This window comes from Pseudopodoces humilis, chromosome 10 (assembly GCF_049639895.1).
Source record: "Pseudopodoces humilis isolate 2021_Gansu_Grassland_sample_001 chromosome 10, ASM4963989v1, whole genome shotgun sequence".
Lineage (NCBI taxonomy): Eukaryota > Metazoa > Chordata > Aves > Passeriformes > Paridae > Pseudopodoces > Pseudopodoces humilis.
Window position 1 is genome coordinate 16955838 of NC_142209.1, and position 24951 is coordinate 16980788.

The following is a 24951-nucleotide window of genomic DNA, read 5'->3' on the forward strand; positions in this document are numbered from 1 at the left end:
TAGTTTAGCAGATTCCTTCCTGGCATAAGACAAAAGAAAAAATCCAAACCAAAACCCTACTTTTAAAGGTAATTGACAATAAAGGTAACGACTATGTAAGATGAAGTTGCAGAATATTTTGAATGTAATTTTAAAAAAAAGCAAAGCTTCTAAAACCCATACTCAGTTTTGTTTTACTTTTTATTATTTAAATACACCATACTAGAGCAAATGTCTCTGAAAATATCACAAATAAAAGATTTTTCTTCATTCAGCAAATTAGAAGTAGGTGAAAATTTCTACACAGTAGCTGCTATGAGCCTGACTTTTTTTCTTTTTTTTTTTTTTTTTTTGCCATGGGAAGTAGCAACATTAGGACAAAAACACTTACATGCATACATACATTGTATTTTACAGAGATACAATAAAAGTGTTTGTGATAGAATATCACAAAAGCCACATCTTTATCTCATGTTCAGTTTGATTGAAACACATTTCCTTACAACACTTAAATATACAAAGAGCAAATAGAATGTTGTTAAGGTAAAACACAGGGTACAAACTGGCCAGTGCCCTGCTAATTGTTAATGAGGGTAGAAAGCAGATTTCAATGCTTTTAATTAGCTTCATTAGTCATCGTCCCCACCCCCCCACCCCCCCCCAAGATGTCCTCCGGTGGATCTTTTTTCATTTTCTCTACAGTCTCCCATTAGCCCAGGTTCATGGAGTCCTTAATGTTCATATTCAGTCATTTTAATACACCAATAAATGTGGGAAGGGCAATCAAGAATAAAGAAGGTGCAATGGTATGGAGCTGGCATTGATGCTAGCTACAAAGGTGACTTGTCTACTTGGAGACATGGGATCCATCTGTGATGAACAAAATTTGAGATGAAGGCACGCATTCTGCATTACTCTGACCTTTTAGCAGACCTGTAAGAAATAAAAATGGGTATCTTAGCTAAATTTGAGATAGGAAACTACAATATGACTGCTTTTGTTTTTCCCTATTCACTAATCTCTTTTTTATTAGACTACTTTCCAACTGTGACTTGGTTAAGGCTTTCTACACTGTCCATTCACACTGCTAACGTTTCAACTTTCAATAGCAAAAAGCAAACATTTTTCACAGTTTCACTACTAAAGAAAGCAGACATGAATAAAAAGACACTGCAACAAGAAATAAGTGTACTTTCTCGTAACAAATCATACAGTGAATAAGGTGGTTTTTCTGGGCCCCGTTTGAAAGGGAAGAACCATTATGCCATGCCTTTGAAGAAGCGAGTAATATGATCTTGTAATTGGAAGAAATAGTGTGTAAAGCAAATATGAAGTACAGCCAATATCCTCCCAAGGCAACTTTGGTTAATATGCTGCATTGCACAAGAGCTAAATATAGATATTTCAGGATTCTCCCCTCCCATTTAAATTCCTCATCTGGTATGTTAGTTAATGTTACATAAACATTTTAATATATTAAGTCAAACATGTGCTTTCATACTGGTGTTAATGAATTGTGATAATTAAAAGTGTCTAACTCAATAAAAATCTAAACTTTCATGGATAAAATAGGAATGATCATCCATAGTCTTCAAATACAATCTGTTTGCAATTACCAAAATGAAATAATATATATTAGATTTTTATGGCTTTTAAATGACATTTTGCGCTTCCCAGGAAGTTCTTTTTTCACCCTTTCTCTAAGTTACTAAAAGCCTGAGGTCTATTACTAACTGCAACCCCCCACTTTCAAGCTAATTAAAGTAGTAGAGGCTTGGAGGTTTAATTCCCCAGAGCTGAGGCTCAGTGTGAGAAAGGTAATTTGTCTGTCCAGAACAAAGATTAGGGAGCAGCCAGCAAGCATATTTAATAAATGAGCATCAAATATCTTCTACTATGGACACAGACAACACCAATTATGTAACTACAAGGGAATTGTTGAGTGATATGTAAACTAGAAGATTTTTAAGATCTTCGCTAAGAAACATAATGTAACTCATGCTTTATTTAAAAGTATAGAAGCTGAAGACAAGCATTTGTTACAAACATTGCCAACCGCTGGAAAATTTACACTTTTAGTAGGTGGTAATACTGTTCCAAACAAGAAATACCACAGGAATACTACCAGTACAAATAAAGCAGACAGAATTCTTGACAATACAGCCCCTTCAAATGAAATGGCACACAGGACATCACAAACTAAGTTTGCACTCTGCAGGCAAGCAGTATTGAGTTTAGAGAAAACAGGTTTTTTTTTCAACTACAGGGCAAGTGATGGGAAGTTATAATTTACATGTGTGAACTGCCTCAAGGAGGTAAAAGGCAGGAATGGCAAACATCCCTATGTTTGACTCCTTAAAACAAAACCCCTAAGTTTTTAAACCAAGTTAGGCCATGCAACCTTTCCTGCCTGCACCAGTTGCCTGTAAACTGCATTGAGAGAAGAGTAAGTTCATAACTGTCACCTTCACATGCACAACAAAAATGTGTTTTAATGCTGGGAGTGTCTCAATCTCTTCAGTTAAATAAAAAAAAAAAACAACCCTGTGGATATTCTGCTATCTCTGTAATCGCTAGTGATAGAATAACATGGAAAGTGATTGATCTGTAATGTTTAATAAAAAGGATCTGTTACAGCCAACTCTGTTACAGTGGAAGAATATTTTTAATCAGTGGCACTAAAACATGCAGCTTTCTGGAAACATCTCTGATGTTAAAATATCTGGACTGTTAAAAAAACAAAATATAAAACATAACTCTCTTAGCAACTGTCCCTGTAGCTTCCAAAGTTCCAGAAACCTGACATATACATGAATTATCAACTGATCTCTTTAACGGTGTTTGTTTTCTGGAGTTTCGGTACTCTGCAATTCCCTTTGAAAACCAGTAGAAGTTAGAACAATTTCTAGATTGTATGATAAAGGAAAAAAACCCCTCAAACTAGGTGTCCCCTCAGCCTTCTCCCCAAGAGCTGCCTCAGCTGTGGCTGTAGCAATGCCACAACCAGTCAGTGACAGGAGCTAACAAAAACCGGTTCTCATCCTTCTCCTTGCATTTAGCTCCCACCAGGTACCTACAGCCACGAGCTCTGCAAGCCCAGTCCCGTTTTAGTTCTCTTTTCCATGTTCTATGTTCCTCGTCATGTCTCCTGCTTTTATTGCAACTAAATCATTTTTATGCTTTGCTAAGGCACAGAAAGAAACTGATAAAACTAAGTGACAATTTAGACACCTATTTGAAGTTACATTAAACTTTACATCTGTAGAAGACAAGTGGATAAACCACTCTCAGAATGGTAAACCTTTTACTGCAGTGTATAAAGATGAATGGTTTTACCTATATTTTGAAATGGGATACCTATAAATATTCATTTAACAGAATCACTGCTAGCTAGTCTATATCACAGATTTGTTTCATTAAAATTCACAACAGTATAAATCTATGAATCTTTAACTGTATTTGTACTTCCTTAAGAAGACGCTGCATTCTCTTCCAATCTTAATTATCTTTGTTCTGCCTAACTATGTGGCATTTTTGTACTCAATTCTCTCATCACCTCGATTGACAAATTAAGTAAATAAAAAGGTCCATGCTTTATTTTGATGTAATTACATTCACTGTATAAGACTTGAAAGAATACTTAAAATTAATCAGCAAATTTATGCACGGAAAAAAAAAAAGCAAACACAGATATTGAAATGTAGCAACACAACCAAAAAAAAAAAAATCATGTAAATTAAAGAACAGTTTCTGTTTTCTCAGACATTTCTCCACTGACTAAAAGCACTACAAAATATACTGAACATTACAGAATAGATCAGCCTAGCATTTGTCCCAGATTTTTTTTAATCTTCCAAATTTCTACTTGCAGATAAATGTTATTTTTTGTGATCCTTACAGACATTAATGAAGTTCCTATTGTAAATCTATAAAGAATTACCAACTGAAGTGTGCACTTTTTGTTTCATTGCAATAACTCAGTGCTGTGTGATTGCCTGGGTTAATGATGAAAAAGTCAAATATACTATCAGAGCTGATGGAAAAATCTATCACCAATCTGAAATTAAAATTCATCTGTGGTCAATAAGATTTAATATCCATGCAAGTGGCGCTGTAAAGAGTAAATGAATCAATGTCATCAATACATAATCAGTATGAAATATGATGTGAATAAAATTATGTGCAAGAGTCATACATCCACTCTTTTCTGGACCAGGGTGGAATGAACAGTCTCTTAACTCAAGGTTGACAGTAATTGTTACAAATTAGGCACAGCAGTTATCAAAATGCACTCACTTGCATAGCTTTAGGACTGATTAAGAAGATTAAAATACATCTAAAACTATCTAGTTTCAGAGTTACAAGACAACTGTTGATCGGAATTTTTTTTTTTCTTCTTCACTTTATGATCTGTAGAGTCATTTACTCATTTAGCTAGAAACCAAAACTACCAACCACAGAGATACACCATCTCTAGTTGAGCTATTAGTGTTATGGAACAGTAAGAAAATAGCACTTTGGTTTTAAAATCTGAGTTACGACACACAAAACAGGCAAGAAAATACTTCTGAAAGAGTACCCCAGCATGCTTCCTCAACTAAAATCTTAATATTAAAATGAAATACATTAATTTAGTCCAGCAACCTTCTCTTCACAAGACATTTATTTCCATATTAAAGGATCTAATTTTCCTCCCTCAGAAACCTGCTCTCTTGTAGCCCTTAATTTCAAGATTATAAAATAAAATACTTCTCTTTCTTAGAAGTTTGTATTAATGTATGCTCTCCATTTTGCTTTGTACATAAAGAGGTCAACACCTGTACAGATGCACGTGCCCAAACCAAAATAAACTGACTCACCCTGTATGTCATATTTAAAAGGTTACTATTTTCTCCCCACACCCTGTGCCTAAATAACTTAAGGTAAGTTCAGCTACTTAAAGGTCTCTTTGCAGGGGTAGGGAATGTCCAACATTAGAATGAAAAGAAATTGATCTTCATTTAGCTCTAAGAAAGCTTATTAGTAATTGTGGAGTATTCACCTTCTGGTCTGGCAGTAGTGGATTACTCTGAAGTGAATTCAAATGGCCATTGATGAGAGCTGTAGGTCTATCATGTTCACAAAATAAACTGCCATTGATGTAGTGAAACCGATCTCCGGGGACCAGGCGATTCCGGCAGGTAGAGCATGTAAAACACTGGGAAAGGAAAGAGACAGCAAGTGAAACTACAGCACAAATTAAGTATGCTGCAGGTTTGAAAATTACACTTCAGAGACTGCAAGTGCAGTTTTGATACGGAGCTGCTCGGTTTCTAGTATCTCCAAATTTGGCATCAGTCTTACCTGCTGGGACTATACAGTGCATAACTCAAGCAGAGTTTTACCGATTACGAGGGAACAAAGCTATGCACGAAGCTTTATAATAGATATTCCTTCTTCTCGTTATTATTTTGCATTTCATTCATAAGCAGATGTAGGTTTTACACTAAAGAGGCATGGCAGTACTAATCAGCTGCTAAAAATGAAAGTACACAGAAAAAACCCCTCACCTTAAGATGATAGACATTGCCCTGTGCCCTCATGACCAGCTCACTAGCAGGAATGGACTGTCCACAGGCACTGCAAGCACCACTATTTCCAAATAACCTGAAACAGAGGTGATGATTGTGAATAATTTAATACACAGAAGGCTCTAGGCATTTTGCACATCACTGCCATGGTTTATTACACAACTATTTTAGACTTCTGACCCCCATCTTCCAACTTGCTTATGTTTCATAATATGAAAAACTATATTTTTGTGTAACAACTGGTAGCTTCACCTTACCTTGGATGTGGTTACACAGGATTAAATCAGAAATATTGACTTACACCTCTAGAAACACAAACAATTCTGTACTACACACATTTTATCAGATTACTGAGTTCATCATAAAAAAAAAAAAGATACAATTCATGACTGGAGTTTAAATGCATTGTGTCCTTGAAATTATATGAAGAACTCTTTTGTACTTTAATCATATCTTGAGATATGAGTCATCAAAAGGGTTAAGAGGATTTGATTGTATATCTAAGAAGACATCATGCTCAGTGTATTGAAACTCCAGTAAACCTCCATCAGTGCAGAGTTTCCATTAGAAACTCTCTGCTATCCAGGTTGATATATAATGTGTATGGGTTAACCTTTTCAATCATGGTGTCAACACTTTAGATTTGCCTCTGCTCATCTCTTTCATCCTAACCTTCTCTCTCTCTTGATAATGAAATGCTTGCTCCAACTTCCCTCTATCTGCTCCTGAGTCCACAATTTAGATTACTTCATCTCTGCTAGCAACAAACTGAATGAAATTTCGATTTGAGCAGAAAGTAATTTACCGGGATCTGGACCCATTTGTCATCATATCTCTCTGGGTGTTTGCTGTATCACTGCAGTTTTCCTATGCAATCAAATGAGACCACAACATCTGCCATTGGGGGGGGGCACACGCAGTGGGGGGAGGGGGGAATAGGCAGAAGAGTGGTGAAGAAAAATATATACATAATTCTTCAAATCCTTTTAAAGGCACAATGCATCGATTCAAAATATAATACAGTAATGATTATTGAGTTCTACTTTTACAGGCTGCCTTTGCTAGAATTAGAAAAACCTATATTTGCTTTTGCAAGCATCTCTAATAGACACAAATATTTATAAAGACTACCACAATTCATTTTCCAGTAAAAAAGGAAACTGAACTAGCTGGCAGGGTCACAGACCCACTTTTCTGCACGATGTAAAACATAGTGATAGGATTTACAAATTAGCGTATTGGTGTCATAATAAATATTAATATTTGCATCTCCTTCCTGTCCAAATAAAGTCATAAAATTCTGTTTGTGTCAACCTAGGACACGCATTACAACAGAATACCCGTAATCTGAATGATTGCAGTGTGCCTCTGTATAAAAATAATTGCTTTGAATTTTCAGAATCTGAGCTTGCAGAGGAGGCTTGTCATGTTCAAACTACTAATTTGCTGTCGCCACTTTATTGAAAATAGCCTGTAAGTTGTTATTAAATGTATCGACTGAACGACAGAGAGAGTAGTAAAACTGCCCCTTAAGATGGCTTTTAATAGGAAGCTGAGAAACAAATTTTGCAGCAGCATCGATTTGAAGAGTTCAATCAAAACTCCATTTCAAAACTAATTAGTCTGAGATCCACGACACATTGACACGTTCCTGCAGAATCACAGCGGTTACAAAAGGAAAGCTGAACTAATACATTGTCAGGACCTCCCGCCAAATGGACTAAACTGTCTGGAAACTAAAGGTCCATTATTAGGGCATCTTCCAAACCAGGACCCATTCCGAATAGTTACATGATATACCGAGGTTACTTCCAAAGCATCGCAATATGCATTTTTCTTCCCTCATCGTTAGGAGTAATGAAGTTGGCACCAGAGGCAGTGCACAGGAAGGGCTGTGAGAGGAGGTAGAAAGGCACTGTTACATTTCTAGAGCAAAGATCCAACAACCTAGAGCGAAGGGGTGGCAGCAAGGGCATTGCTGGGTAGAAGGGCAAAGATGGACAGATGATGTCAGCTGCTCAGGAGAATCTGAACATGGTGAGCTGTCTCACAACCCCCTTCTTCCCCCTGTACAATTGCACCACCCAACTGAAAACACAGCTTTCAAAATGCTGATCTCATTGCACTACTTGTCTTCATTAAGCATTCATTGGTTATACTATTCTCTCTGAACTAGTGGTCCCACACCTTGAATGTCTGTGAATTCTAATAAATGGAGTCAAACTAATCCCGAGGCTTTCCACACATCTTAAGTTTTCCCTAGGCGTGTTCCCAGAACAACACTACTATGGGAAGCTACTTCAGCTGAATCTTCTGCTAAAATTCCTTAAAATCAGGAAAAAATTACAAGCTCAGAACACCTTTCCACTGCTTATTATTATTTACCAAGAAAATTAAAGTTATTTTTCCTTCTCTACTGTTATGAATGGTTTTGCTCTGTAATGCCATTAACAGGAAAAGGTTTTATCTTTTAAAAAAAAAGTTATTTCTCCTTACCAGCAAAGGAAGTCTTCCACATTAACTATTCTTTACTGAAAAAGTTGTTTTGCATGGTTTCTGGGAAGCTGGAGAGCTAATTATCTAACCAGGGGGACTGTCCAGGACAGTATTTGATTTAAAAGGCTTGAGGCTTTAGGTGCTCAATTAAGTAGCTATCGGTCTCAGACTGGACTTTAATGGGCTCTTTTCTCTTTAACTGCAGCAATGGGTAGAGATACCCCAGGTCAGGCTAATTAAAGCCAGGGGACTCTTTAATTGTGATGACAGAATTGGTTTCAGTTTCCTCTTTGGGTCCTCAGTCCAAGAAGGTCATTAATATTTCAACATTTGGGCAATGCAATCAATCACAAACATCAAGAGGTTCCCTGTATGGACAAGGCAGCTCTTCTACACTTAGCAGCATTTTACTGAGCCACCTTAAATTAACTACTGTGTGGCTCCAACACAGCATTCCCAGCACCCCCAAATGCTTCTACTTTTCTTTTTTTTTTTTGTTAGTGGGGTTTTTTTTGGATGGGGTTTTTTTCAGAACTTTCTGTAGGAGAGTGGGAATGAAAGCAGCAAGAAATCTTTTCAACCCAGTTTCCCATCTTGCTGCTCAAAATTCAGCATCAGCAAAAATACATCTCTAGCAACTTGTACTAACAAACTAGGTTCCACTGCTTTCCAAAATCATGCAGACAGATTTAAGTACCCTGATTCTTGCACGATATGGTGCACATTTGTGTCCACATACATATATCCAAGCCCTAGCAATGAGAAATGCACATCCATACCTACTGATCCAGAAGGAATCAGTGTTTTTGTACATTCCCAACGTTTGATCTAAATTCTGCACCAGTTATATTAAATGTAACAAAGAAAGGCAACACAGAAATTACGCCTGAAGCCAAGTCCATTAAAGGTACTTCAGAATAACTAGAGACCAAGCACCTTAAAAGCACCAGAAGCTATTGATACATAAAAGGGGGGCTGTGCATAATGGCAAGTGCTGCATTAGAGAAGAGGAAGAAAAAAAAAGGGGAAAAAAAAAAAAAAAAACCCAGCCAAATTACGCTTGGTTAATTCAGAGTAACAGATCTGCCCCCAAGTGAATTGGAGGCCTTGAATTAATTCTGTTATGACAAATCAAGATAAACGTTCCCCCTAAATTGCATGCGATTTAATTAATTTTTGAGATCCTGTTTTTTTTTTTTTTTTTCCTAGCTAATAGTTCACATGCTCCTGTGCTGTCATTGTGCTTGAGTGGGCAGACTTCAAAGTGATATTAAATAACCAACTATTAGATTTACCTAGCACGTCCTATTGGAAAAGTGCCATTTAATTACCTAGCCTGTTCAATTAAAGGGACAGCATTCCCTGAATATAGCAGCTTGCCGCTGATTACCAGGGAAATGAACTGGCTGCCCGGCGCGGCCTCACTGCGGAGCGGCCGGGTCCGGCCGCCCCCCGCCCCCGGGGCCGCGGCCCCGCCGCGCGGAGCGGAGCGGCCGCCCGGGGAGGGGCGCCGGGCGCTGCCCCTTTAAGAGGCGCCCGGGCACTCTCTCCCCCTTCCCCACCACTCCCTGCTCTCTCTTAGAGGCCAATTTTGTTAATTAAATGTTTTGTTTGCGACGCGGCTCTCATTCATTTCGGACACGTCATTCCGAGCAGATCTAAGCCAGCGACCAGATCTCATTAGATAAAACCTATCAGAACTAAGAGAAAATGGAGGAGACACTAATTAAAGCTTTTAATTGTGCGGATTCGCTGCCACGCTGCTGCTTTATCTGGCATCTCAAGGTTGGGAGGGCTGCGCTCCGCTCCCCTCCCTGGGCGCGCTGCTCGCCGTGGGGAGGGAGGGGATCGGACCGGGGTTTTCACCTCCCTCTTTTCCCAGGAACCTTGGCCTTCAATGAAAGCTGCAGCTGTCGCTCTACGGCCAATTTGGTTTCGGGTTTTGGGGGCGAGAGGGAGGGAACAGGGAGCGTTGTGTTGTTTAAGCAACAACAAAAACCCTCACATACAGCCTCGGACAGCTAAAAAGCTCATTAATAAATGGCCCCCTGGTCTTGGCCCGAAGGAGTCAAGTCCCTTTCACCTGGCGCCTGCCGGGCCGATCAATCCTCTTTCCCATTTTGTCAGTCGTGTCCAGCGTGCCCCGAGTCTCCGGCTGAGAACTGTGCCCGTGGCTCTTGCCTGGGGAAGAGAACGCGCCACCACAAAAGCCCGCCGGAAAACTGAGAAGGGAGAAGGATGGCAGAGGGGAACCGGAGAGACTCGCTGTCAGAGTGACATCACTCTGACATTTCCTCCATCATCAAATGTGACCCTTTCAAACACAACAAGGGCAAGGGCTTCGCTCACGCCAGCATGACCCACGAGGAAGCCTGCTAAGTCCACTTCCAGCAGGAAAGCTCCAAGTTAACTCAGCCCTGGCAGCGCCAGGCCATCCTACCCCACCTTGAGTGTACAGTGTCCAGTTCAAGTTTCAGCAAGCATCTGTCAGAGTTATTTTTGCAAGTCAAATTACACAGATCTAAAGAGAAGTCAGGCAATAGGACAAGGAGATCAATTCAAACTCCTCATCTGATAAAGCATCCTATTCATAATTGCCTACATTAAAATAAACGAGTATTAATTTTTGGCAACACAAAACCAGAGGACTGCGATAAGCTTGCCTGAACTCGCCTCTGGGACACAGTGGACGCATCTTCTCTTTTTAATTAGTAGCAATCAGACATGAAGGTTTGTTTGATGGTGTTGGTCGAGTGATGAATCTGTACTATTCAGTGTATCTTAACAGTAGTGTCAATTTTTCCACTTCAAATGAGACTCTTTCCCTAACACCGTTCTGCTCTATTTAATTACTATTCTGCCAGGCTTAGGCTTGTTGCTTAGGATGATGACCAAAAAGCACCACTGTGTACCCATAATGTGCTGAATTTCTAGCATTTCTCTAAAAATCCCTCCAAAACTAGCAAAGCTAAGGCTTCAATTCCTCAGACATACCACAGGACCTGTTCCACGTACCTAACTACTTGAAGCCGTGGTCATGTACCAGATCAGAGACTGCATTATCAGAGTAACCAAATCTTAACTCCATCCTCTTAACTAAGGAGGTGGTCTCTGTGCACAATCCGCGTCTTCGCAAACCTAAGTTTTACAACATAAGCAAACTTGTAACATTTGATGACTGCTTTTGGTAGGTTTGTTTTTTTTCTTCAGGAAGGAGAAAAAAGTAGAACTTCTTTGCCATCAGAAAGAAGGGAAATCTTGGGTTAACTCCTGACATTTACTATTAATATGGAGCCAGAAGCATTTAAACAGAACAAAATCTGTTTTAACTAAGCATTTCTGTGATGCTGGGAAGGTACGGGGCTTTTTTGTTGTTTTTTTTAATTACTGAATGTTGAAACAGAACACCTCCTTGAAGCATTCATGTGCATCAGTCTATCAAACCATTTACTCAAATTAAATGTGTAATCCTTCAAAATGCCTCCTTTTAAATTAATGAGTTTAAGTAGCTTGAGTTCACCTGAAAAGATCATACAGGCACCTGACCTCACAAATTCTATTAATTATATTGGAAACTTGTTGGAAGGGATACTCTGCATAATCTTACTGTACCCCAACAGATGTGAGATTAGTGAGGCTTAGTTCCCCCTACCCAAATCTGTGGCATTTAAAGCAAACAGCTTCAAAAGAGGAAGAGATAAGAAATAAAGGGCAAGAGCATATACCTCCTCTGCTATCTCCTGCATTGTCTACACTGGAAGTTAAGAGAAATATAGGTTCAAAGCTTCTCTGTAACAATGCTGAGACAAACATCATACCAGTCTTTTTGCTGTAAGTAGAATCCGTGGCCCTCCAACTGATGGTTAATCAGCTCTTTCACAAGGAGAACAGAGAATGAGTCATTCTGTTTCCACTCAAAGGAGTTTAAAGGTGCTTATGTAAATATCATAATTAATCAGATACTAAAGGCAGGCATTTCATTATTTAGCACCTCTGCCACAGCCTTATTTAAGCCCTACGATTTTAACATTTACTGTTCAGATATGCACACTTCTCCTTCAACACTACAACAAAGCAGATTAATTTAGGCTCTCTGATTGCTGTTTATTTTTAGTTAGGGCTTGTTTTGTGCTGACAAACCACTTTAAAGTTACAGTCGTCGTTCAGCCCCCCCAACTCTTTCCTCCACTTGGCAGTCGCAACTCGCCCTGGGCTAGGCGCTAACATCCGCACCCGCACGTCTCTCCCTCCTAATGAAGCAGCCGTCCTGAGCCAGCCCACCCCTCTGCCCTCTCACCCACCACGAGAAATAAAGAGGGGGGAGGTGGAAAAAGAGAAAAATGGATAAAAAAAAAAAAAGGCAGCGATTAAGAGGGAAAGCTGTCCTCACCAGCCTGGCCGTCGCCTCACCTGATGTAGTCGTTTCTGCAGAGAATCATCCCGCTCTTGGTGTAGCAGGAGGTGCCGATGTCCCCCAGTTGGGCCTGGCAGCAGGAGCACTTGAGGCAGCGGCTGTGCCAGTAGCTGTCCATGGCGTAGAGCAGGAAGCGGTCGGCGATCTTCCCCCCGCAGCCGGCGCACCTCTTCCAGGAGAGGGAGCCCGCCGTGACCGGGGGCGGCTGCGCGCTGCCGCCGGGGTTCACCATGGCCTGCGCGGAGAGAGGGGCGGGGGCGGGTCAGCGCCGGGCCGGGCCGGGGCGGCAGCGCGGGGCCAGCGCCGCTCGGGCCGGGCCGGGGGCGCGGCCGCGCAGCTGGGGGGGGAGCGGGGTGCAGAACGAGCGCAACCCGCCGCCCCCCCGCTCCGGGCTTGTGCAGCTGCAGCTCACAAGTCAGGAACAGTCCCGGGGTTTGTTTTGCTTATGAAAAAAAGTGTGTGAAGAGTGGAAGGAGGGGAAAAAAAAAAAAAAAAAAAAAGTTGTGAAACTGGTTTTTCAGTCTAGGAGAGGCTCCGCAGGCTCGGGGCGGTAACGAGGGGCTCCGGACCGGCCCTCGAGGCCTTGAGATTTTATTTTTTGTAGATTTATTTTGGAGAACTAAAAGCACCCAGAGAAAACACTCCAGATTGAGGACACTGGCCCGAATAATAGATCACTGAACTTTGGACGCCTGTTAACTTCCTACACAAACATACTCAACTTTTGTCTCGCTAATCTGCCCTTGATCGGCAGTTTAAATGCTAAAGCTTTGTTACTTAAATAAAATAAAAAAAAAAAAAAAAAAAAAAAAAAGTTTAGCGACCCTAGGAAAGCAGCAGGGTAATGAAGTGCATCGCTCCGGCTACGATCACTCTGGCCGCCCCCGAAACTGCTACTTAAAGCATTTTTCACTTTCTAATAAATGCTTTATGCAAGCAGGACAACCGAGAGATAATATAGGAATCAATTCATAAAGCTTACTCTAAACCGATTAATTTGTTGCCTTCAATCCAGGGTCCAATAAACTCCCGGTGTGCCTCTAGTCACTTATACTATAAAAAGATCAAGTTATTTACTGCCAATTAAGCAGCATGTTTTGTCTTTGTCCTTTGTAAGCCGTATGTGCTCATGCCGAGGCATCTGGCTATCTGCTAAGGACCTTCAGACTGATACGTCCAGAGCAGCGAGGACGAACTTTTCCTGCCACTGGCCCAACTCGGCTGCAGGAGGAGAACTGGGGACGATTTAAACACACATTTCCTCAGAAAGAGTACCTGGAGGTATGTCCAGTGACCGCACAATAAACCAGGGGAACTGCACCAATTAAGCTGTAACAAAAACCCCGAGACTTTGGAAGGAAAACCACTCTAAAAGCCATTAGCATTGCATTTATCCGAACGCATCGTGTACCTTTATGTAAATTGATTTCTGATGCATTTGTTCAAGGAATTGCCTTTTGTTACAGTTTCCAGCTACAGCCTAATGAATCTGCATTTCCTGCTCCGAGTCTTTAAACCGTTTTCCTAAGCTTTAAATCACTTCGGATTTCTTAAAAGAAAGAAAAAGGCTCCATGCCACCACCTTAACCTGTCTTTGTCGAAGACAAATATGTATAAATATAAAATGGGAAACGTTACACTGAGAAAACCATCCAGTAACCCCATTAAGCTAAAGCTCTTAAGGACAAGCAATACCTTAATGCTGATTAAATCTAAAAAGATGAATCAAGAGGACTGACCAGAAAGTGACTCCCTTGATAACTAAGGACGGGCCCTCATCAAGTTTCATTTAGAGTTGGGGGGGGTGGGAGGGAAGCTTTTAACTTAAATAGGCTTACTCTAGTAATTACAGAGCCAAGCAATTTAGGTCCTGGGATAGGAGTCAGTGAAATAGAAAGCAGAGCTAGAAGCTAGAGGCAAAATACCCCCCTTTTAACAGCGTCTCTGGTGCTTTTTTAATGGAGACCAAGGGAGGGACAAGCGGAGAGCTGGAAATTTGTAATACAAAAATGGATGCTTAATTCATGCCTTGGTTTTAATTAGGTGATTCACCGAATTTCTCCTGGATTGAAACAAAAGACTGTGTGGGGGGCAGGAAGGGAACCGGAGAGGAGAGAAATAGAGCGCTCACTTTGATCTTTTCTGCCACTGTTTCAGAACAGTGTTTACTACGGGGGAAGCGGGTGCCCCAGCCTCCCCCCACCCACCCCCCCGTCCCCTCCATTCACAGCCGAGGCAGGCAGAGCCCTTTCCCGGCGGCAGCTGGGAAGGGGGGTAAGGGAAGGCGCTCCAGCGGCGGCCGCCGCCAGGCTTTGTACGGGGGCCCGCGACAATGCCCGGGGCCCGCGGCGCCCCGCTCCGCGCCCCTCCGCCCGCCGGGCAGCTGGACGGCGGCGGCGGGCGGACACCGCGCACACGAAGGCTGCGAAACACGGGGGAGCGACCGGCACTTCTTACCTGCTTCCCCTCTATATTGCAAAAGGCCGGGGAGCGCCGCTCCGGGTGCCTGAAGAGGTCTTCTTGCAAAGAAACAAGCACAGCGCTCGCCCTCTCGCCGGCTGGAGGGAGCCCCCCGCCCGGCAAGGGGCAGCCCAGGCTGGAAAAATATAGATATTGCTATGAGAGGCGTCTGCCCGGGTCCTTCCTCCAGCTCCCGCTTCCCGGGAGGGGAGCTGCAGAGCTCGGTCCCCGCCGCTGAGCCGCACACGCAGGGCGCCGCCGCCGCTCGCTGCTGCAATCGCCGGGCAAGTTTGGCAATGTGGCTTCACTTTGTGCCGCTTCCCCCCCGCTTCCCCACCTCCGCCCCCTCTCCGGGCTGCGGCGGCCCCCGAGCCTCCCGCGGCGCGGAGCCGGCCGGCCGCGGCCCGCCGGAGCGCCTCAGCGGAGCGGGCGGGAGCCGGCGAGTTTGAGCGGGGCCGGGCGCGGAGCCGCTGCCGGGATCCTGCGGCTGCGGCGCTGGCGGGGCGCGGGGGGCGGCCCTTGTGCCCGTCTAAGCGTGAGGCTGCGAGTGCGTGTGTGCCCGCACGGTGCGCGTGTGCCCGCTGCCCTCACATGTGTTACTGACAGAGCAGAATCCCAACTACACTCCGGCTCGGCGCCCCCGTCAGCCCGCCGCAGCCAATCCGCCCCCGGCTTGTTCAGGCGGAATAATAAAACCTGCCAATCCCCGGGAAGACAAAGGAATGAGTGAGAGGGGAGGAAAAAAAAAAAAAAAAAAAAAAAAAAGAGAGAGAGGAAGGGAGGGGGCGAGGAGGAGGAGGAGGGGAATGGAGAGGAAGGAGGGAGTCAGGTGGGCAGCCCTGGCCGCGCCGTCCGTCCGGGCGGTGAGGGGAGGCGTGCGGCCGTCAGGGCACCGTCCGCCCCGCCCCGCCCGCCAGCTCCCGGCCACCAGTTGAGAAACTTGGCGGCGAGGGCTCGTCCCGGCTGTCCTCGAGGGCAGGCCCGTTCCGCCCGGAGGACGATGTCCCTCGGAGCCCTTCCCGGCCGCTGGGCGCTTACCCCGCCGGGCCAGGGGAGGCGCCGAGGGGGGGCGCGGCCGCGGCAGCCGCTGCTTGCCGCCTTCGTGGCGCCCCCCGCTGCCCGCGGCCGGCCCCGGTGCCCGCAGCCCGTCCTGGGGTCCCGCGTCGGGGCGGGGAGAGGCGGCGACGGGCCGTGCCCGGGTCGCCCTGCGGGCGGAAGGGCCGTGTCGAGCCGCCGACCGCCACACCGCGGGAACTGCGCTGCGGGACTCAGGCGGGCACCCGCGGCGGCAGCCCCAGTGGAGGCTTCGGTGCGTTAAGCAGCCGCGGTTGGCGGCACTGCTCGTCAGCAGGGCAGGCAGCTGCCTTTCTGAGGGAGAAGCCCAGGGATGACGGCAAATCGGAAGAAGTAATGTTTAGTGGGGACGCTTAGAACTGTGAAAAACCCACTACGTACTAACTGCACGCCTGTGAGGCCTAAGCGCAGCCCACAGGATAAGCACAGCCGCGAATCGCTGGAACACACCCCCGGAATGACAAAAGTGCTCCTAAATGCGGGTGCTGTCCGCGGCGCAGCTCCGCGCCCGGCGGTGCCCGGCCGGGGACACACGCGTCCCTGTCACCCCGCGCTCCGCTCGCCAGTGGATCCTTTCAGTGGCACATTCCCGGGATCTGTTAAAGGACGGAAAACTTCCTAACAGGAGTTTCTCGATCCCAGACCGCTGACGTAAGCGCAGCCAATGCAGCGCTGGCCGGACGGCAGCAGCGCTCGGGCCGCGCTCTACGAGCGCCGCGGGCAGGGCAGGGCAGGGCAGGGCGGCCCCGCCGCCAGCGGGCACGTTCCCTGCCCTGTCAGGTACATGGTGATGGCAGCGTGAGCGAGCTACGAGCCCCGTGCGCCCCCCTCCCCGATATCCGAGACAACAAAGTATTTTAAACCTGCTCCTGCCGGCGGCTAGCGCAGACGCGGTGCCCCGCACAGGTACACGGAACTCTTCCCGGGAGCACTGCCTAAGGAGAGAGCGCCCCGGCCCAGGAATGCTGCCCGCCCGGGGACTGCCTGGCTGTGAGCCCGGCCCGGCAGTCGCAGCCCAGGTGTGCTTTAACCACAACGCCACCTGTGGGTCTCCTGCAGCCCCGGCCTGGGCTGGGCACGGAGACGTGTGCCCAGCATCCATCTAGAATTGAGAGGAAAATTGTCTACCTGGGAGAAATGTACTTGGGAAGACGTAGGATAGCGAAGATACATTTTGTTTCTAAATATATAGGAAATAAAATATCGACATTTGAATGGCACCACAGGTACGACTTAAACACGGGAGAAAATTCTGTTTCAGTGTCTCTCCATGGACTGGGATATGTTCAGAGTCTGCTTAAAGTGGACTTGGGAGCTCATGGAAAGCTTCCACAGGGAAAGGGGAGAGGACCAGTGCTATGGTTAAATTTTTTTTAGCATCGGTCTATGAAATACATCATCTGGATGTAATCTCCATGTACATATTACATTTAAACACACTCAGCAGTTTTAGATTTGTTATGTAGGATCTGGTACAATTTAAAATATGTAAAGCAACAAGGCATGCTACAGATAATCAACAATCACTGATATTTTAGCTCTCTGATAGTTAAGAGCACAAGAACAGAGCAAATGCCAAGCTAAAATAAAATCTACATTGTCTAATTATCTAAGCCTGTAATGGCTGGAAGCTACCAAATTCAGACTCTGGGAGAGCCATTAGGACCTCTCCTTATTGGAAAAGATATTCTACCAAGAAACTCTGCCATAGGCACTAAAATGTTTACTAGTCTTAAAAATGAGGGTGATACAAAAAACAGGAATTACCTTTTCAAGGAGCAGAGTTTTAAATGGCTTAATGATGTCTTTCAAATAGAATTACAATGTTCATATCTTCTTCTGAGGTCTGATCATCACTAATTTTTGTGATTAATTTTAACAGAGGAAACCTTAACTGAGAGCATTTTGCAGAGCAATATTTTTCTAATTTTTCTTCTGTGCAGCATCTGCTGTTGCTGTGCTGTCATCTTCGTTATGTTTTTCATTGTCTATGTGCCATAATGTAATTAGTTAGTTCAACATCATCTGTGCTATTAGATGAGATGTTTCTATGGTAAGTTAACATAGTTCTGTGTAATTGGTAGATTTCAGCACTAGACATGAATGTATCCATCAACTTTAGGTCGATTTGAGTCCACAAGATTTAAATTCACTTGGCATACGTTATCCTAGAAGACTGTTAATTTTGGCTGAATGGATAAAAAACACAATGCAGAAGAAAATCTGGCTGCTTATATTGCGGTACTGTTGGAGTCAGGGAAGGGAAAGCATAAAATTGCTGGCTTAGTAGTTGCAATCTGAATGTCTGGAAAATGTTACAGCCTGGGTTCCAAATCATTCTTAAACCTAGATGTGCCCCTAAGATACCAGGTAGTGCAGAATTCATCAGTTATCCATTTTGGAAAGGGGTCTTGGTTCTCTCCCTAAATACTGCATTCCCATGGGACCTCTAGGTTCTCTCCCTGAATAGTGCATACCTAGGGGGCTTTCTTTTCTTTTTTTCGTTAGAGAGAAATATTGAGGCTGCTGCTTTGAGATCCTTCATGTGGCACATTGCTAATCCATGTGTCTTGCAAGCTACACCATTTGAACAAACTTCTAAAACAATCTCTCTGACCCCAGTCTCTCCAGAAACAGTGATGAAAAGTCAACAGCCATTCCTTACTTTAAAGTAACGCATCCTTTTACTCACATAGGATCTTCTGGTTCAGGCCTCAATCAATTTAAAAATGTGACTGCATTAAGTATTTAAGTTGGATATCCAGTGATATGGCAGAGTGACATCCTGGCAGAAGCTAGGAAGAATCCTGGATAGCTTCACTCTTAGCATTCTTTTCTAAGCAGTAGACAGTAGTGTTTGTCCAAAAGAGTAAGATATCATTAAAAATATGTGTATAGATTTTGACTTGCTTATAAATATATGAGTAACTTTATTTACAGGAACCCAGAACCATGGGAGGTAATTAGTAGGCACAGTTTGCTTAGGTAAGGGCTTGCAAGACCCTTTTATCATCACTGTATCCATAACTTAGGACAGGAGCCAAATAAGATAAATGTCAGTAATTACAGATATATATTTATATTAACAATAAAGTCCACTTTTGGAAGAGCTAAAGCTGTATTAGTAATGATGTCATATGGCTGAAATTACGTTCACCAATTTGTCCTGTGCACATTTCTGTCAGGAGAAACTGATACATTACCACAAGCCATCAGTAGCAGCAAGTCCTGCAAGTGGGTTCTGTGACTACAGGCAAAGCTATCAGACTTTGAAATTATATGTAATTTTTGTTTAAAATTAAAACTCTTCAAAGGTCTCTAGAATATGTGTATGTAATAACAAGTTCACTTCATAAAAAAAAAAAAAAATTTGGAAATGCTATGTGAATTTTGAAAGAGGGCTTTACATTCCACAGTCTATAGGCATTTTATCAGCAAATCAGTTAACATTAATTTGCTACTCTCAAACATATACTGACAATTGATTTTTGTGATGACATAAATGTAGTGATATTTTGTCTCAAATATGAATATTTTTATGATTCATATGTCTCCATCTTTAACAGGGGAAAAAAATCCTTTGGCAAATACCTAGTATAAACTCATACAGAACTTACTCTTTGGGGTAAAAAAAATATTTTCTTCACAGATACTTTTATAGAACTGGCAATAATATGTTGCCTCTATTCACTAGTCTGCTTAACAACTGGGAGGGCAGGACAACAGAATTTGGTGCTGTTTGGAAGGCCCAAATTATAGATAAAAGTAGCCACCAAGCTACTTTAAATTTCCAGTACAAAAAAGATCAACTGGGAAGGAATTACACAAATAAAAATCTGACTCAACCAGCTGACCAAAATGCACTTACCTAATGCAGAGGTACATGTTTATAACACTATCATTTATATAATGTGTTGTAATGAAAAATGAAAACTTAACTCTAGCCTTTATTATCTAATTAATTAGCCAAGTAACTTTAAATATGCAGAAAAAATTAGTATATTATCCCTGAGTGAATAAATAGCATGTTTAATAATTTTTCATGGTGCTGTCCACACAAAATACCTTTATAATTGCATCAAAATTATTTTCAAGGATGTGTGTCCAGTAGCAAATCCTGTGTAATCAGAATATCTGAGTGTATCCAGAAAATGAATTATTTACATGTAGCTCATTGCAATGGAGGAGTATGTCTGATATCTTTATGAAGTTCCCATGATCTCTGAACCATGCTGTAATGTACAGAAAGGTCTATGACCAATGTTTTCTGCCTATTTTGCACCTATCCACAGAGAAGACCTCTGTGGTACCTGGCTTGGGCTGTAGTAAACCAATGGAAGAATATTTGCTCGAGCTGCTAACCCTGTATGTCTTCAGGGGACGTTCTCAACCTAGAACTTCATAGGGTGTTGTTGTATGATACATCATGCCTGGGAAGGCAGAGTTTTAGCTAATCCATCTAGATGTTTGTGGTGACTGTTTCTGGTGGAAATTTGACACTGGGCGTTGTTTCAAAAAGCTGAGAGAAAGCAAGGTACAGGCTGAGCACTGAAACACACACATCACAGAGATCCCCTGTTGAAGTTGTCTTTTTAATTTAAGGGCTACCAGCAATGGCATGAGAAAATGAAGAGGAAGAGCAGCCTGGTGACTTGTGTCTGGCAGAAATGCCTCTATCATATTTGATTTGAAATTTACATAGATGCCAGCAGTTATGACACAACTGTCATTTTAAGTTCACTTAACTGGACATGAAACAATAATGACAAATAATCAGAATGACAGTTCTCCTTCTATTCTGCATTGAGGTTCTTCGTATCTCAATTCTGCAACATTTCTTCTGTTCACTCTGCCAGACAAATGTGTTTCTGTTATTATGATTTCTCTGTTTGGCTCGGTGCAGTATTGCTAAAAGCAAGAGGGAGAGTTTCTAAGCTTTCTATTTAGTTTTTCAGCCATATCATTTATCAAAGAGAGTTTCTTAGTAACAGTTTTTAACATTAACTCTTTAATAGTTACCTTCCTGATGTAATCCATTATTTAAAAACATTGTATTGCATAAGAGTATTAAATTATTTTTCATATAAAAATATAGCTTTCTACTCTTAGGTTGTTTTTCATAACTGGAGGGACTACTATACTCCATGACCATAACTCTTTTTATCATTCTACTATGATTCAGTAGCTTTTGCTGTCTTATAAACAATCTTACAATTAAGAGCTAATGTTAATGGAATAGATTGTTGTCATAGGATAATGGTTTCCTGCTGCTAGATAAATGTTGTGGCAATGCTAGGACATTTATTGAAAGTAATAGTGAAGACAAAGCTAAGAGATTTATTTTTAAAGCAGGTGCCACAGATCCAGTGACACCATTCTGTTAAAATTGTTTTATTTCTATTTCACTAAGAGACTGATGAAGATGGAAGCATTTTTCCTGATGTATGCAAGTGCAGCAAAGTGACAGTGGCTCATTTCACTGTAACTGAATAAGCTGCATTGCACTTGGCTTGGGAAGAGATTTATTGTGTGGCTCATCCAATCAGAAAACAGTTTATCCATTAACTATGGCTTTAAAATATGTTGTATTTCCATGAACAAGATGGGGCTTGATGCTTTCTTTCACAGAAACAGTAATACAGGGTTCACAGAAAAAGAGGAAAGTGGGCCCTTTGGTGCTTGTTCCACCAGTCATTCCAAAGGCCCCCCTTTCCTCCATGCCACAGGCACAGCAGGCTGGGAGAGTAAACCTGCCTATAGTGTGTTCTCCTCCTCCTAAATCAATGGTTCCTTGTCTCCCTTCTGCATTGGAGGGTATTGTCTCAGTATTAGCAAAACAGAAATGGCAGCATTGACCTTACCAGCACTGCTGTGCAGAGGGTGGACAGGAAAGTTGTGTAGTTTAGTGTTTCCTTTGTCTTTACGTTCACAGGATCCCAAAGTTTTGGAAACTATGCCTTCCTTTTCCATGACTTTCAAAATTGTTCATCCCTGAATTCTCCAACAGAGAACAGTGAAAAGCAGAGCTTGTAGAGCTTCATAGGCCCTCTAGCCACTCTTGTGGAATTGTAATAGAACACCTTGATTGCCCCAAATATACAGCTCCTACAAAACTGGAGTCAGTTGTCAGGAAGTACATGGGATCCATTCAATTCAATGAGCTTTCTCTGGACAGATATGCCCTAATTGCCTGACTTAGGCTTCAACAAATCCTTTGTCTTTTCTTTTGAACTGTGGAACAGCTATTCCAAGTAGCAGTGCTGTAGCTATGACAGCTTGAGGATATTCCACAAATAATAAAAAAAAATTATCCCTTCCCACAAACTCCGATTATTCCAAGGCATCTTTAAAGTTGTGTTCTAAAACAGTATAATGACTTTATATAACCATAAAGTCCCTGCCAGGGTTTCCTTAAGAAACAAACTAATTTTATGATTAAGGCCCACGGACCTTGACATCAAACCAGCAATTCACTGCTGCAAGGACTTACTCTCTCTAGCTGCTCAAAGCACAGTTCTGAATTAACTTATAAGACCAGAGCTTGAAGGCAGTAAACAACTTTAACCTTTTCTTGACCCCAGATGCATCTCACAAACAGGAGTTCAGTAAAAATTTCACTTTAACCCATGTGCAGATACTCTGGGAACTAATTAGTTCTTCAATTTTTGAGTTTTAAGAAAATGTTCATACTAACAAGTGGGCAAGTGTTACAGTACTTGTTCTAAAGGGCCATTAGGTAAGGTTTTTCCTCTGCTGAGCCTAGCCCCTTATGAAGGGCAAGCCCCAGAGAGAACATCATTGAGAAAAACAAAATAGGAGAGACCTGCAATTGTGACAGAATTAACCCTTGCAGCTGTGAGGTCTGTTGGGTCATCTGCAGAGTTGGTCAGTGTAGAGCTCCAGCAAATACATATTCTTCACACTAAATCTCCATAGCACCTGATCTTCTGCTTGTGCCTTCTGGTATCAATCTCCTATCTGAAGTTTAGGATTCACAGGAATGATCTAGGAGATGGAAAATTTCCACATCTTTAAATCACTGGAGTAATTTAAGTACCTTAAGTACCTTTAAGGATGTGACTGCAAGCATTGTAAAGTCTCATTATTTTATTAAAATATTTTTATTAAAATTATTTTATTAAAATATTTTTAATAAAATATTTTTAATTTTAATAAAAAGTGTACCTGTTTAAAGTCCCAACTCTGGAATCATGGTCTAAATACAAATCTGCTTTAAACTTTTTTAGTAGGAATTTTGAGTCTTCCTGGTTAGGCAAAATATTAGTTCTTTAAGATCAACCAGAGACAAATGAAAATAATTTGTTCTCATTTAGTATTCTATTTTAAAAAATCATTCTCCATTTGATCTAATAAATAGTGAGGAGTTATGACTTCTGGATTTTTGGGATTGCCAGTACAGTAATCAGAAGTCCTATCACCACATACTGAATCTGCCCAAGAAATCCTCCTATATTCAAGGAATTATTAAACCTGTTTTGTTGGTAGGTTTCTCCACATCACATGGGACTGCACACAATCAATCAGTTTTCATTTCCATGCCCTATACTGCTCCCCCAAGAGAGCCAGAATTCCCCATGTCAGTTATCCTAAGGCGGATCCCCAGCCTCCTGCAGCTCTTTGAACTAAGGCGGCTGTGTATATCCCACCTGGATCTGGCCCAGATGCTTTATTTCTATTGCATGAGATGATTAATTATGTGGTTTCTTTCTGTTTGTCTGATAGAAGCTGAGGTAAGAGAATGATGGTTGCTTAGTGCCCTGTTATTAAAAAGCTGCTTTTGATAGCCCTGAACAGGCTTGAGTTGTGTGCTACAACTAATCATAAGGCTGCTTGCTTGGAAATGTAATGCTTGTTAATACTATGCTGTACTTTTATAAGTAAACGAAATTTTGATTGGCTAGAGTTTAACTATAATCAGTAATTAAGGGTCAGCCATCCAGTAAACTCATTAGTTTACACCAATTACATTTGGTATAGTAACTAATGATTTCAGGGATCAAGCCATTTATTTCTAAGCTTTCAAAGTATAATTATTGTGTAAATCAGATAGAGTGTAAATCTTTTCCATACGTTTTGGTTGGTAATTGAGAAATAAAATGGTTTCCAAATGTATTCTCTGTCCAGTTTTTGTTCTGCAGTAGATCTCTCTGGGGACTCTTTAAAGTATATGGAAAAGGTGATGTCAACAGAAGTGTACGCTGGGCAAACTGAAACAGGATTAATTAATAGAGATGAAAGAGAAAAGCCAGCCCCTTGCAAATCATGGTCCAGGTCTCAACTTGGACATCACACCTTAAAATGACAGTTTACAATCTTAAGCATGAGTCACACAGATTGACAAGTATTCAAAATAGAAAAGAATTAAAAGTCCTTTATGTTTAATGTATAAAGGCCTTTCCAATATGCAGTCTTTAAGATGGTGTAATCTCTGGAGCATTTTGCTTTGAAGTTTAATATGTAGCTCCTCACATCCACAGAACATTTTCTACACGTTAAACAAATTAGTCTCTGGTTACAGAAGTTTTTAGATATTTACAAGTTGCCATTTAACTAAATTTAATATGTGCCAGCGAAGTTGCTCATGCACTTGTTCATTTAGAAAAATGCACTTTTGGAATGATTAATAAATAAACCAGCCTTTCCTATGCCTTCAACTTTGGTGTTTATTTGAAAGCAATCTACTTTAAAAAGACATTAATATCCCTAGAATTATTATTAGAATAATTGCTTTTACTCTTCTTGGAACACACATTTTTTCTCATTTCCCTTCAGCTCAGACAGCTTTTGACTCAGATATAAACTTCCTATTATTATTCCCCACTCCCCACCCCAAAAATGAAGAATAGGAATTATACACTTTTCACTAAGGAATAATTAATTTGTCTCAAGTATTAGAACAGAGAATTGTAGAATGACTTTGAATGGTAGTCTCTAAGG

The 24951-nt window shown here is 42.1% G+C and overlaps 1 protein-coding gene across 3 annotated transcripts; it reads right to left on the reverse strand.

Annotated features, from left to right (window-relative positions):
- Nucleotides 1–638: 638 nt before the first annotated feature.
- On the reverse strand, nucleotides 639–16983 carry LMO4 (LIM domain only 4). Of its 3 annotated transcripts, none has more exons than XM_005521002.3 (5): nucleotides 14917–15297; nucleotides 12456–12694; nucleotides 5529–5625; nucleotides 5021–5176; nucleotides 639–912 (listed from the first exon to the last, which is right to left on the reverse strand). In XM_005521002.3, exons 2-5 carry the CDS (start codon nucleotides 12689–12691, stop codon nucleotides 904–906), a joined length of 498 nt encoding a protein of 165 aa, XP_005521059.1. In that variant the 5' UTR covers nucleotides 12692–12694; nucleotides 14917–15297; the 3' UTR covers nucleotides 639–903. The 3 variants fall into 3 exon arrangements, with proteins under 3 accessions (XP_005521059.1, XP_087916670.1, XP_087916669.1); XM_088060544.1 differs by lacking the exon at nucleotides 639–912 and adding an exon at nucleotides 16857–16983 and having other exon boundaries at nucleotides 4961–5176; nucleotides 14917–15055; XM_088060543.1 differs by lacking the exon at nucleotides 639–912 and adding an exon at nucleotides 15511–15935 and having other exon boundaries at nucleotides 4961–5176; nucleotides 14917–15055.
- Nucleotides 16984–24951: the final 7968 nt, after the last annotated feature.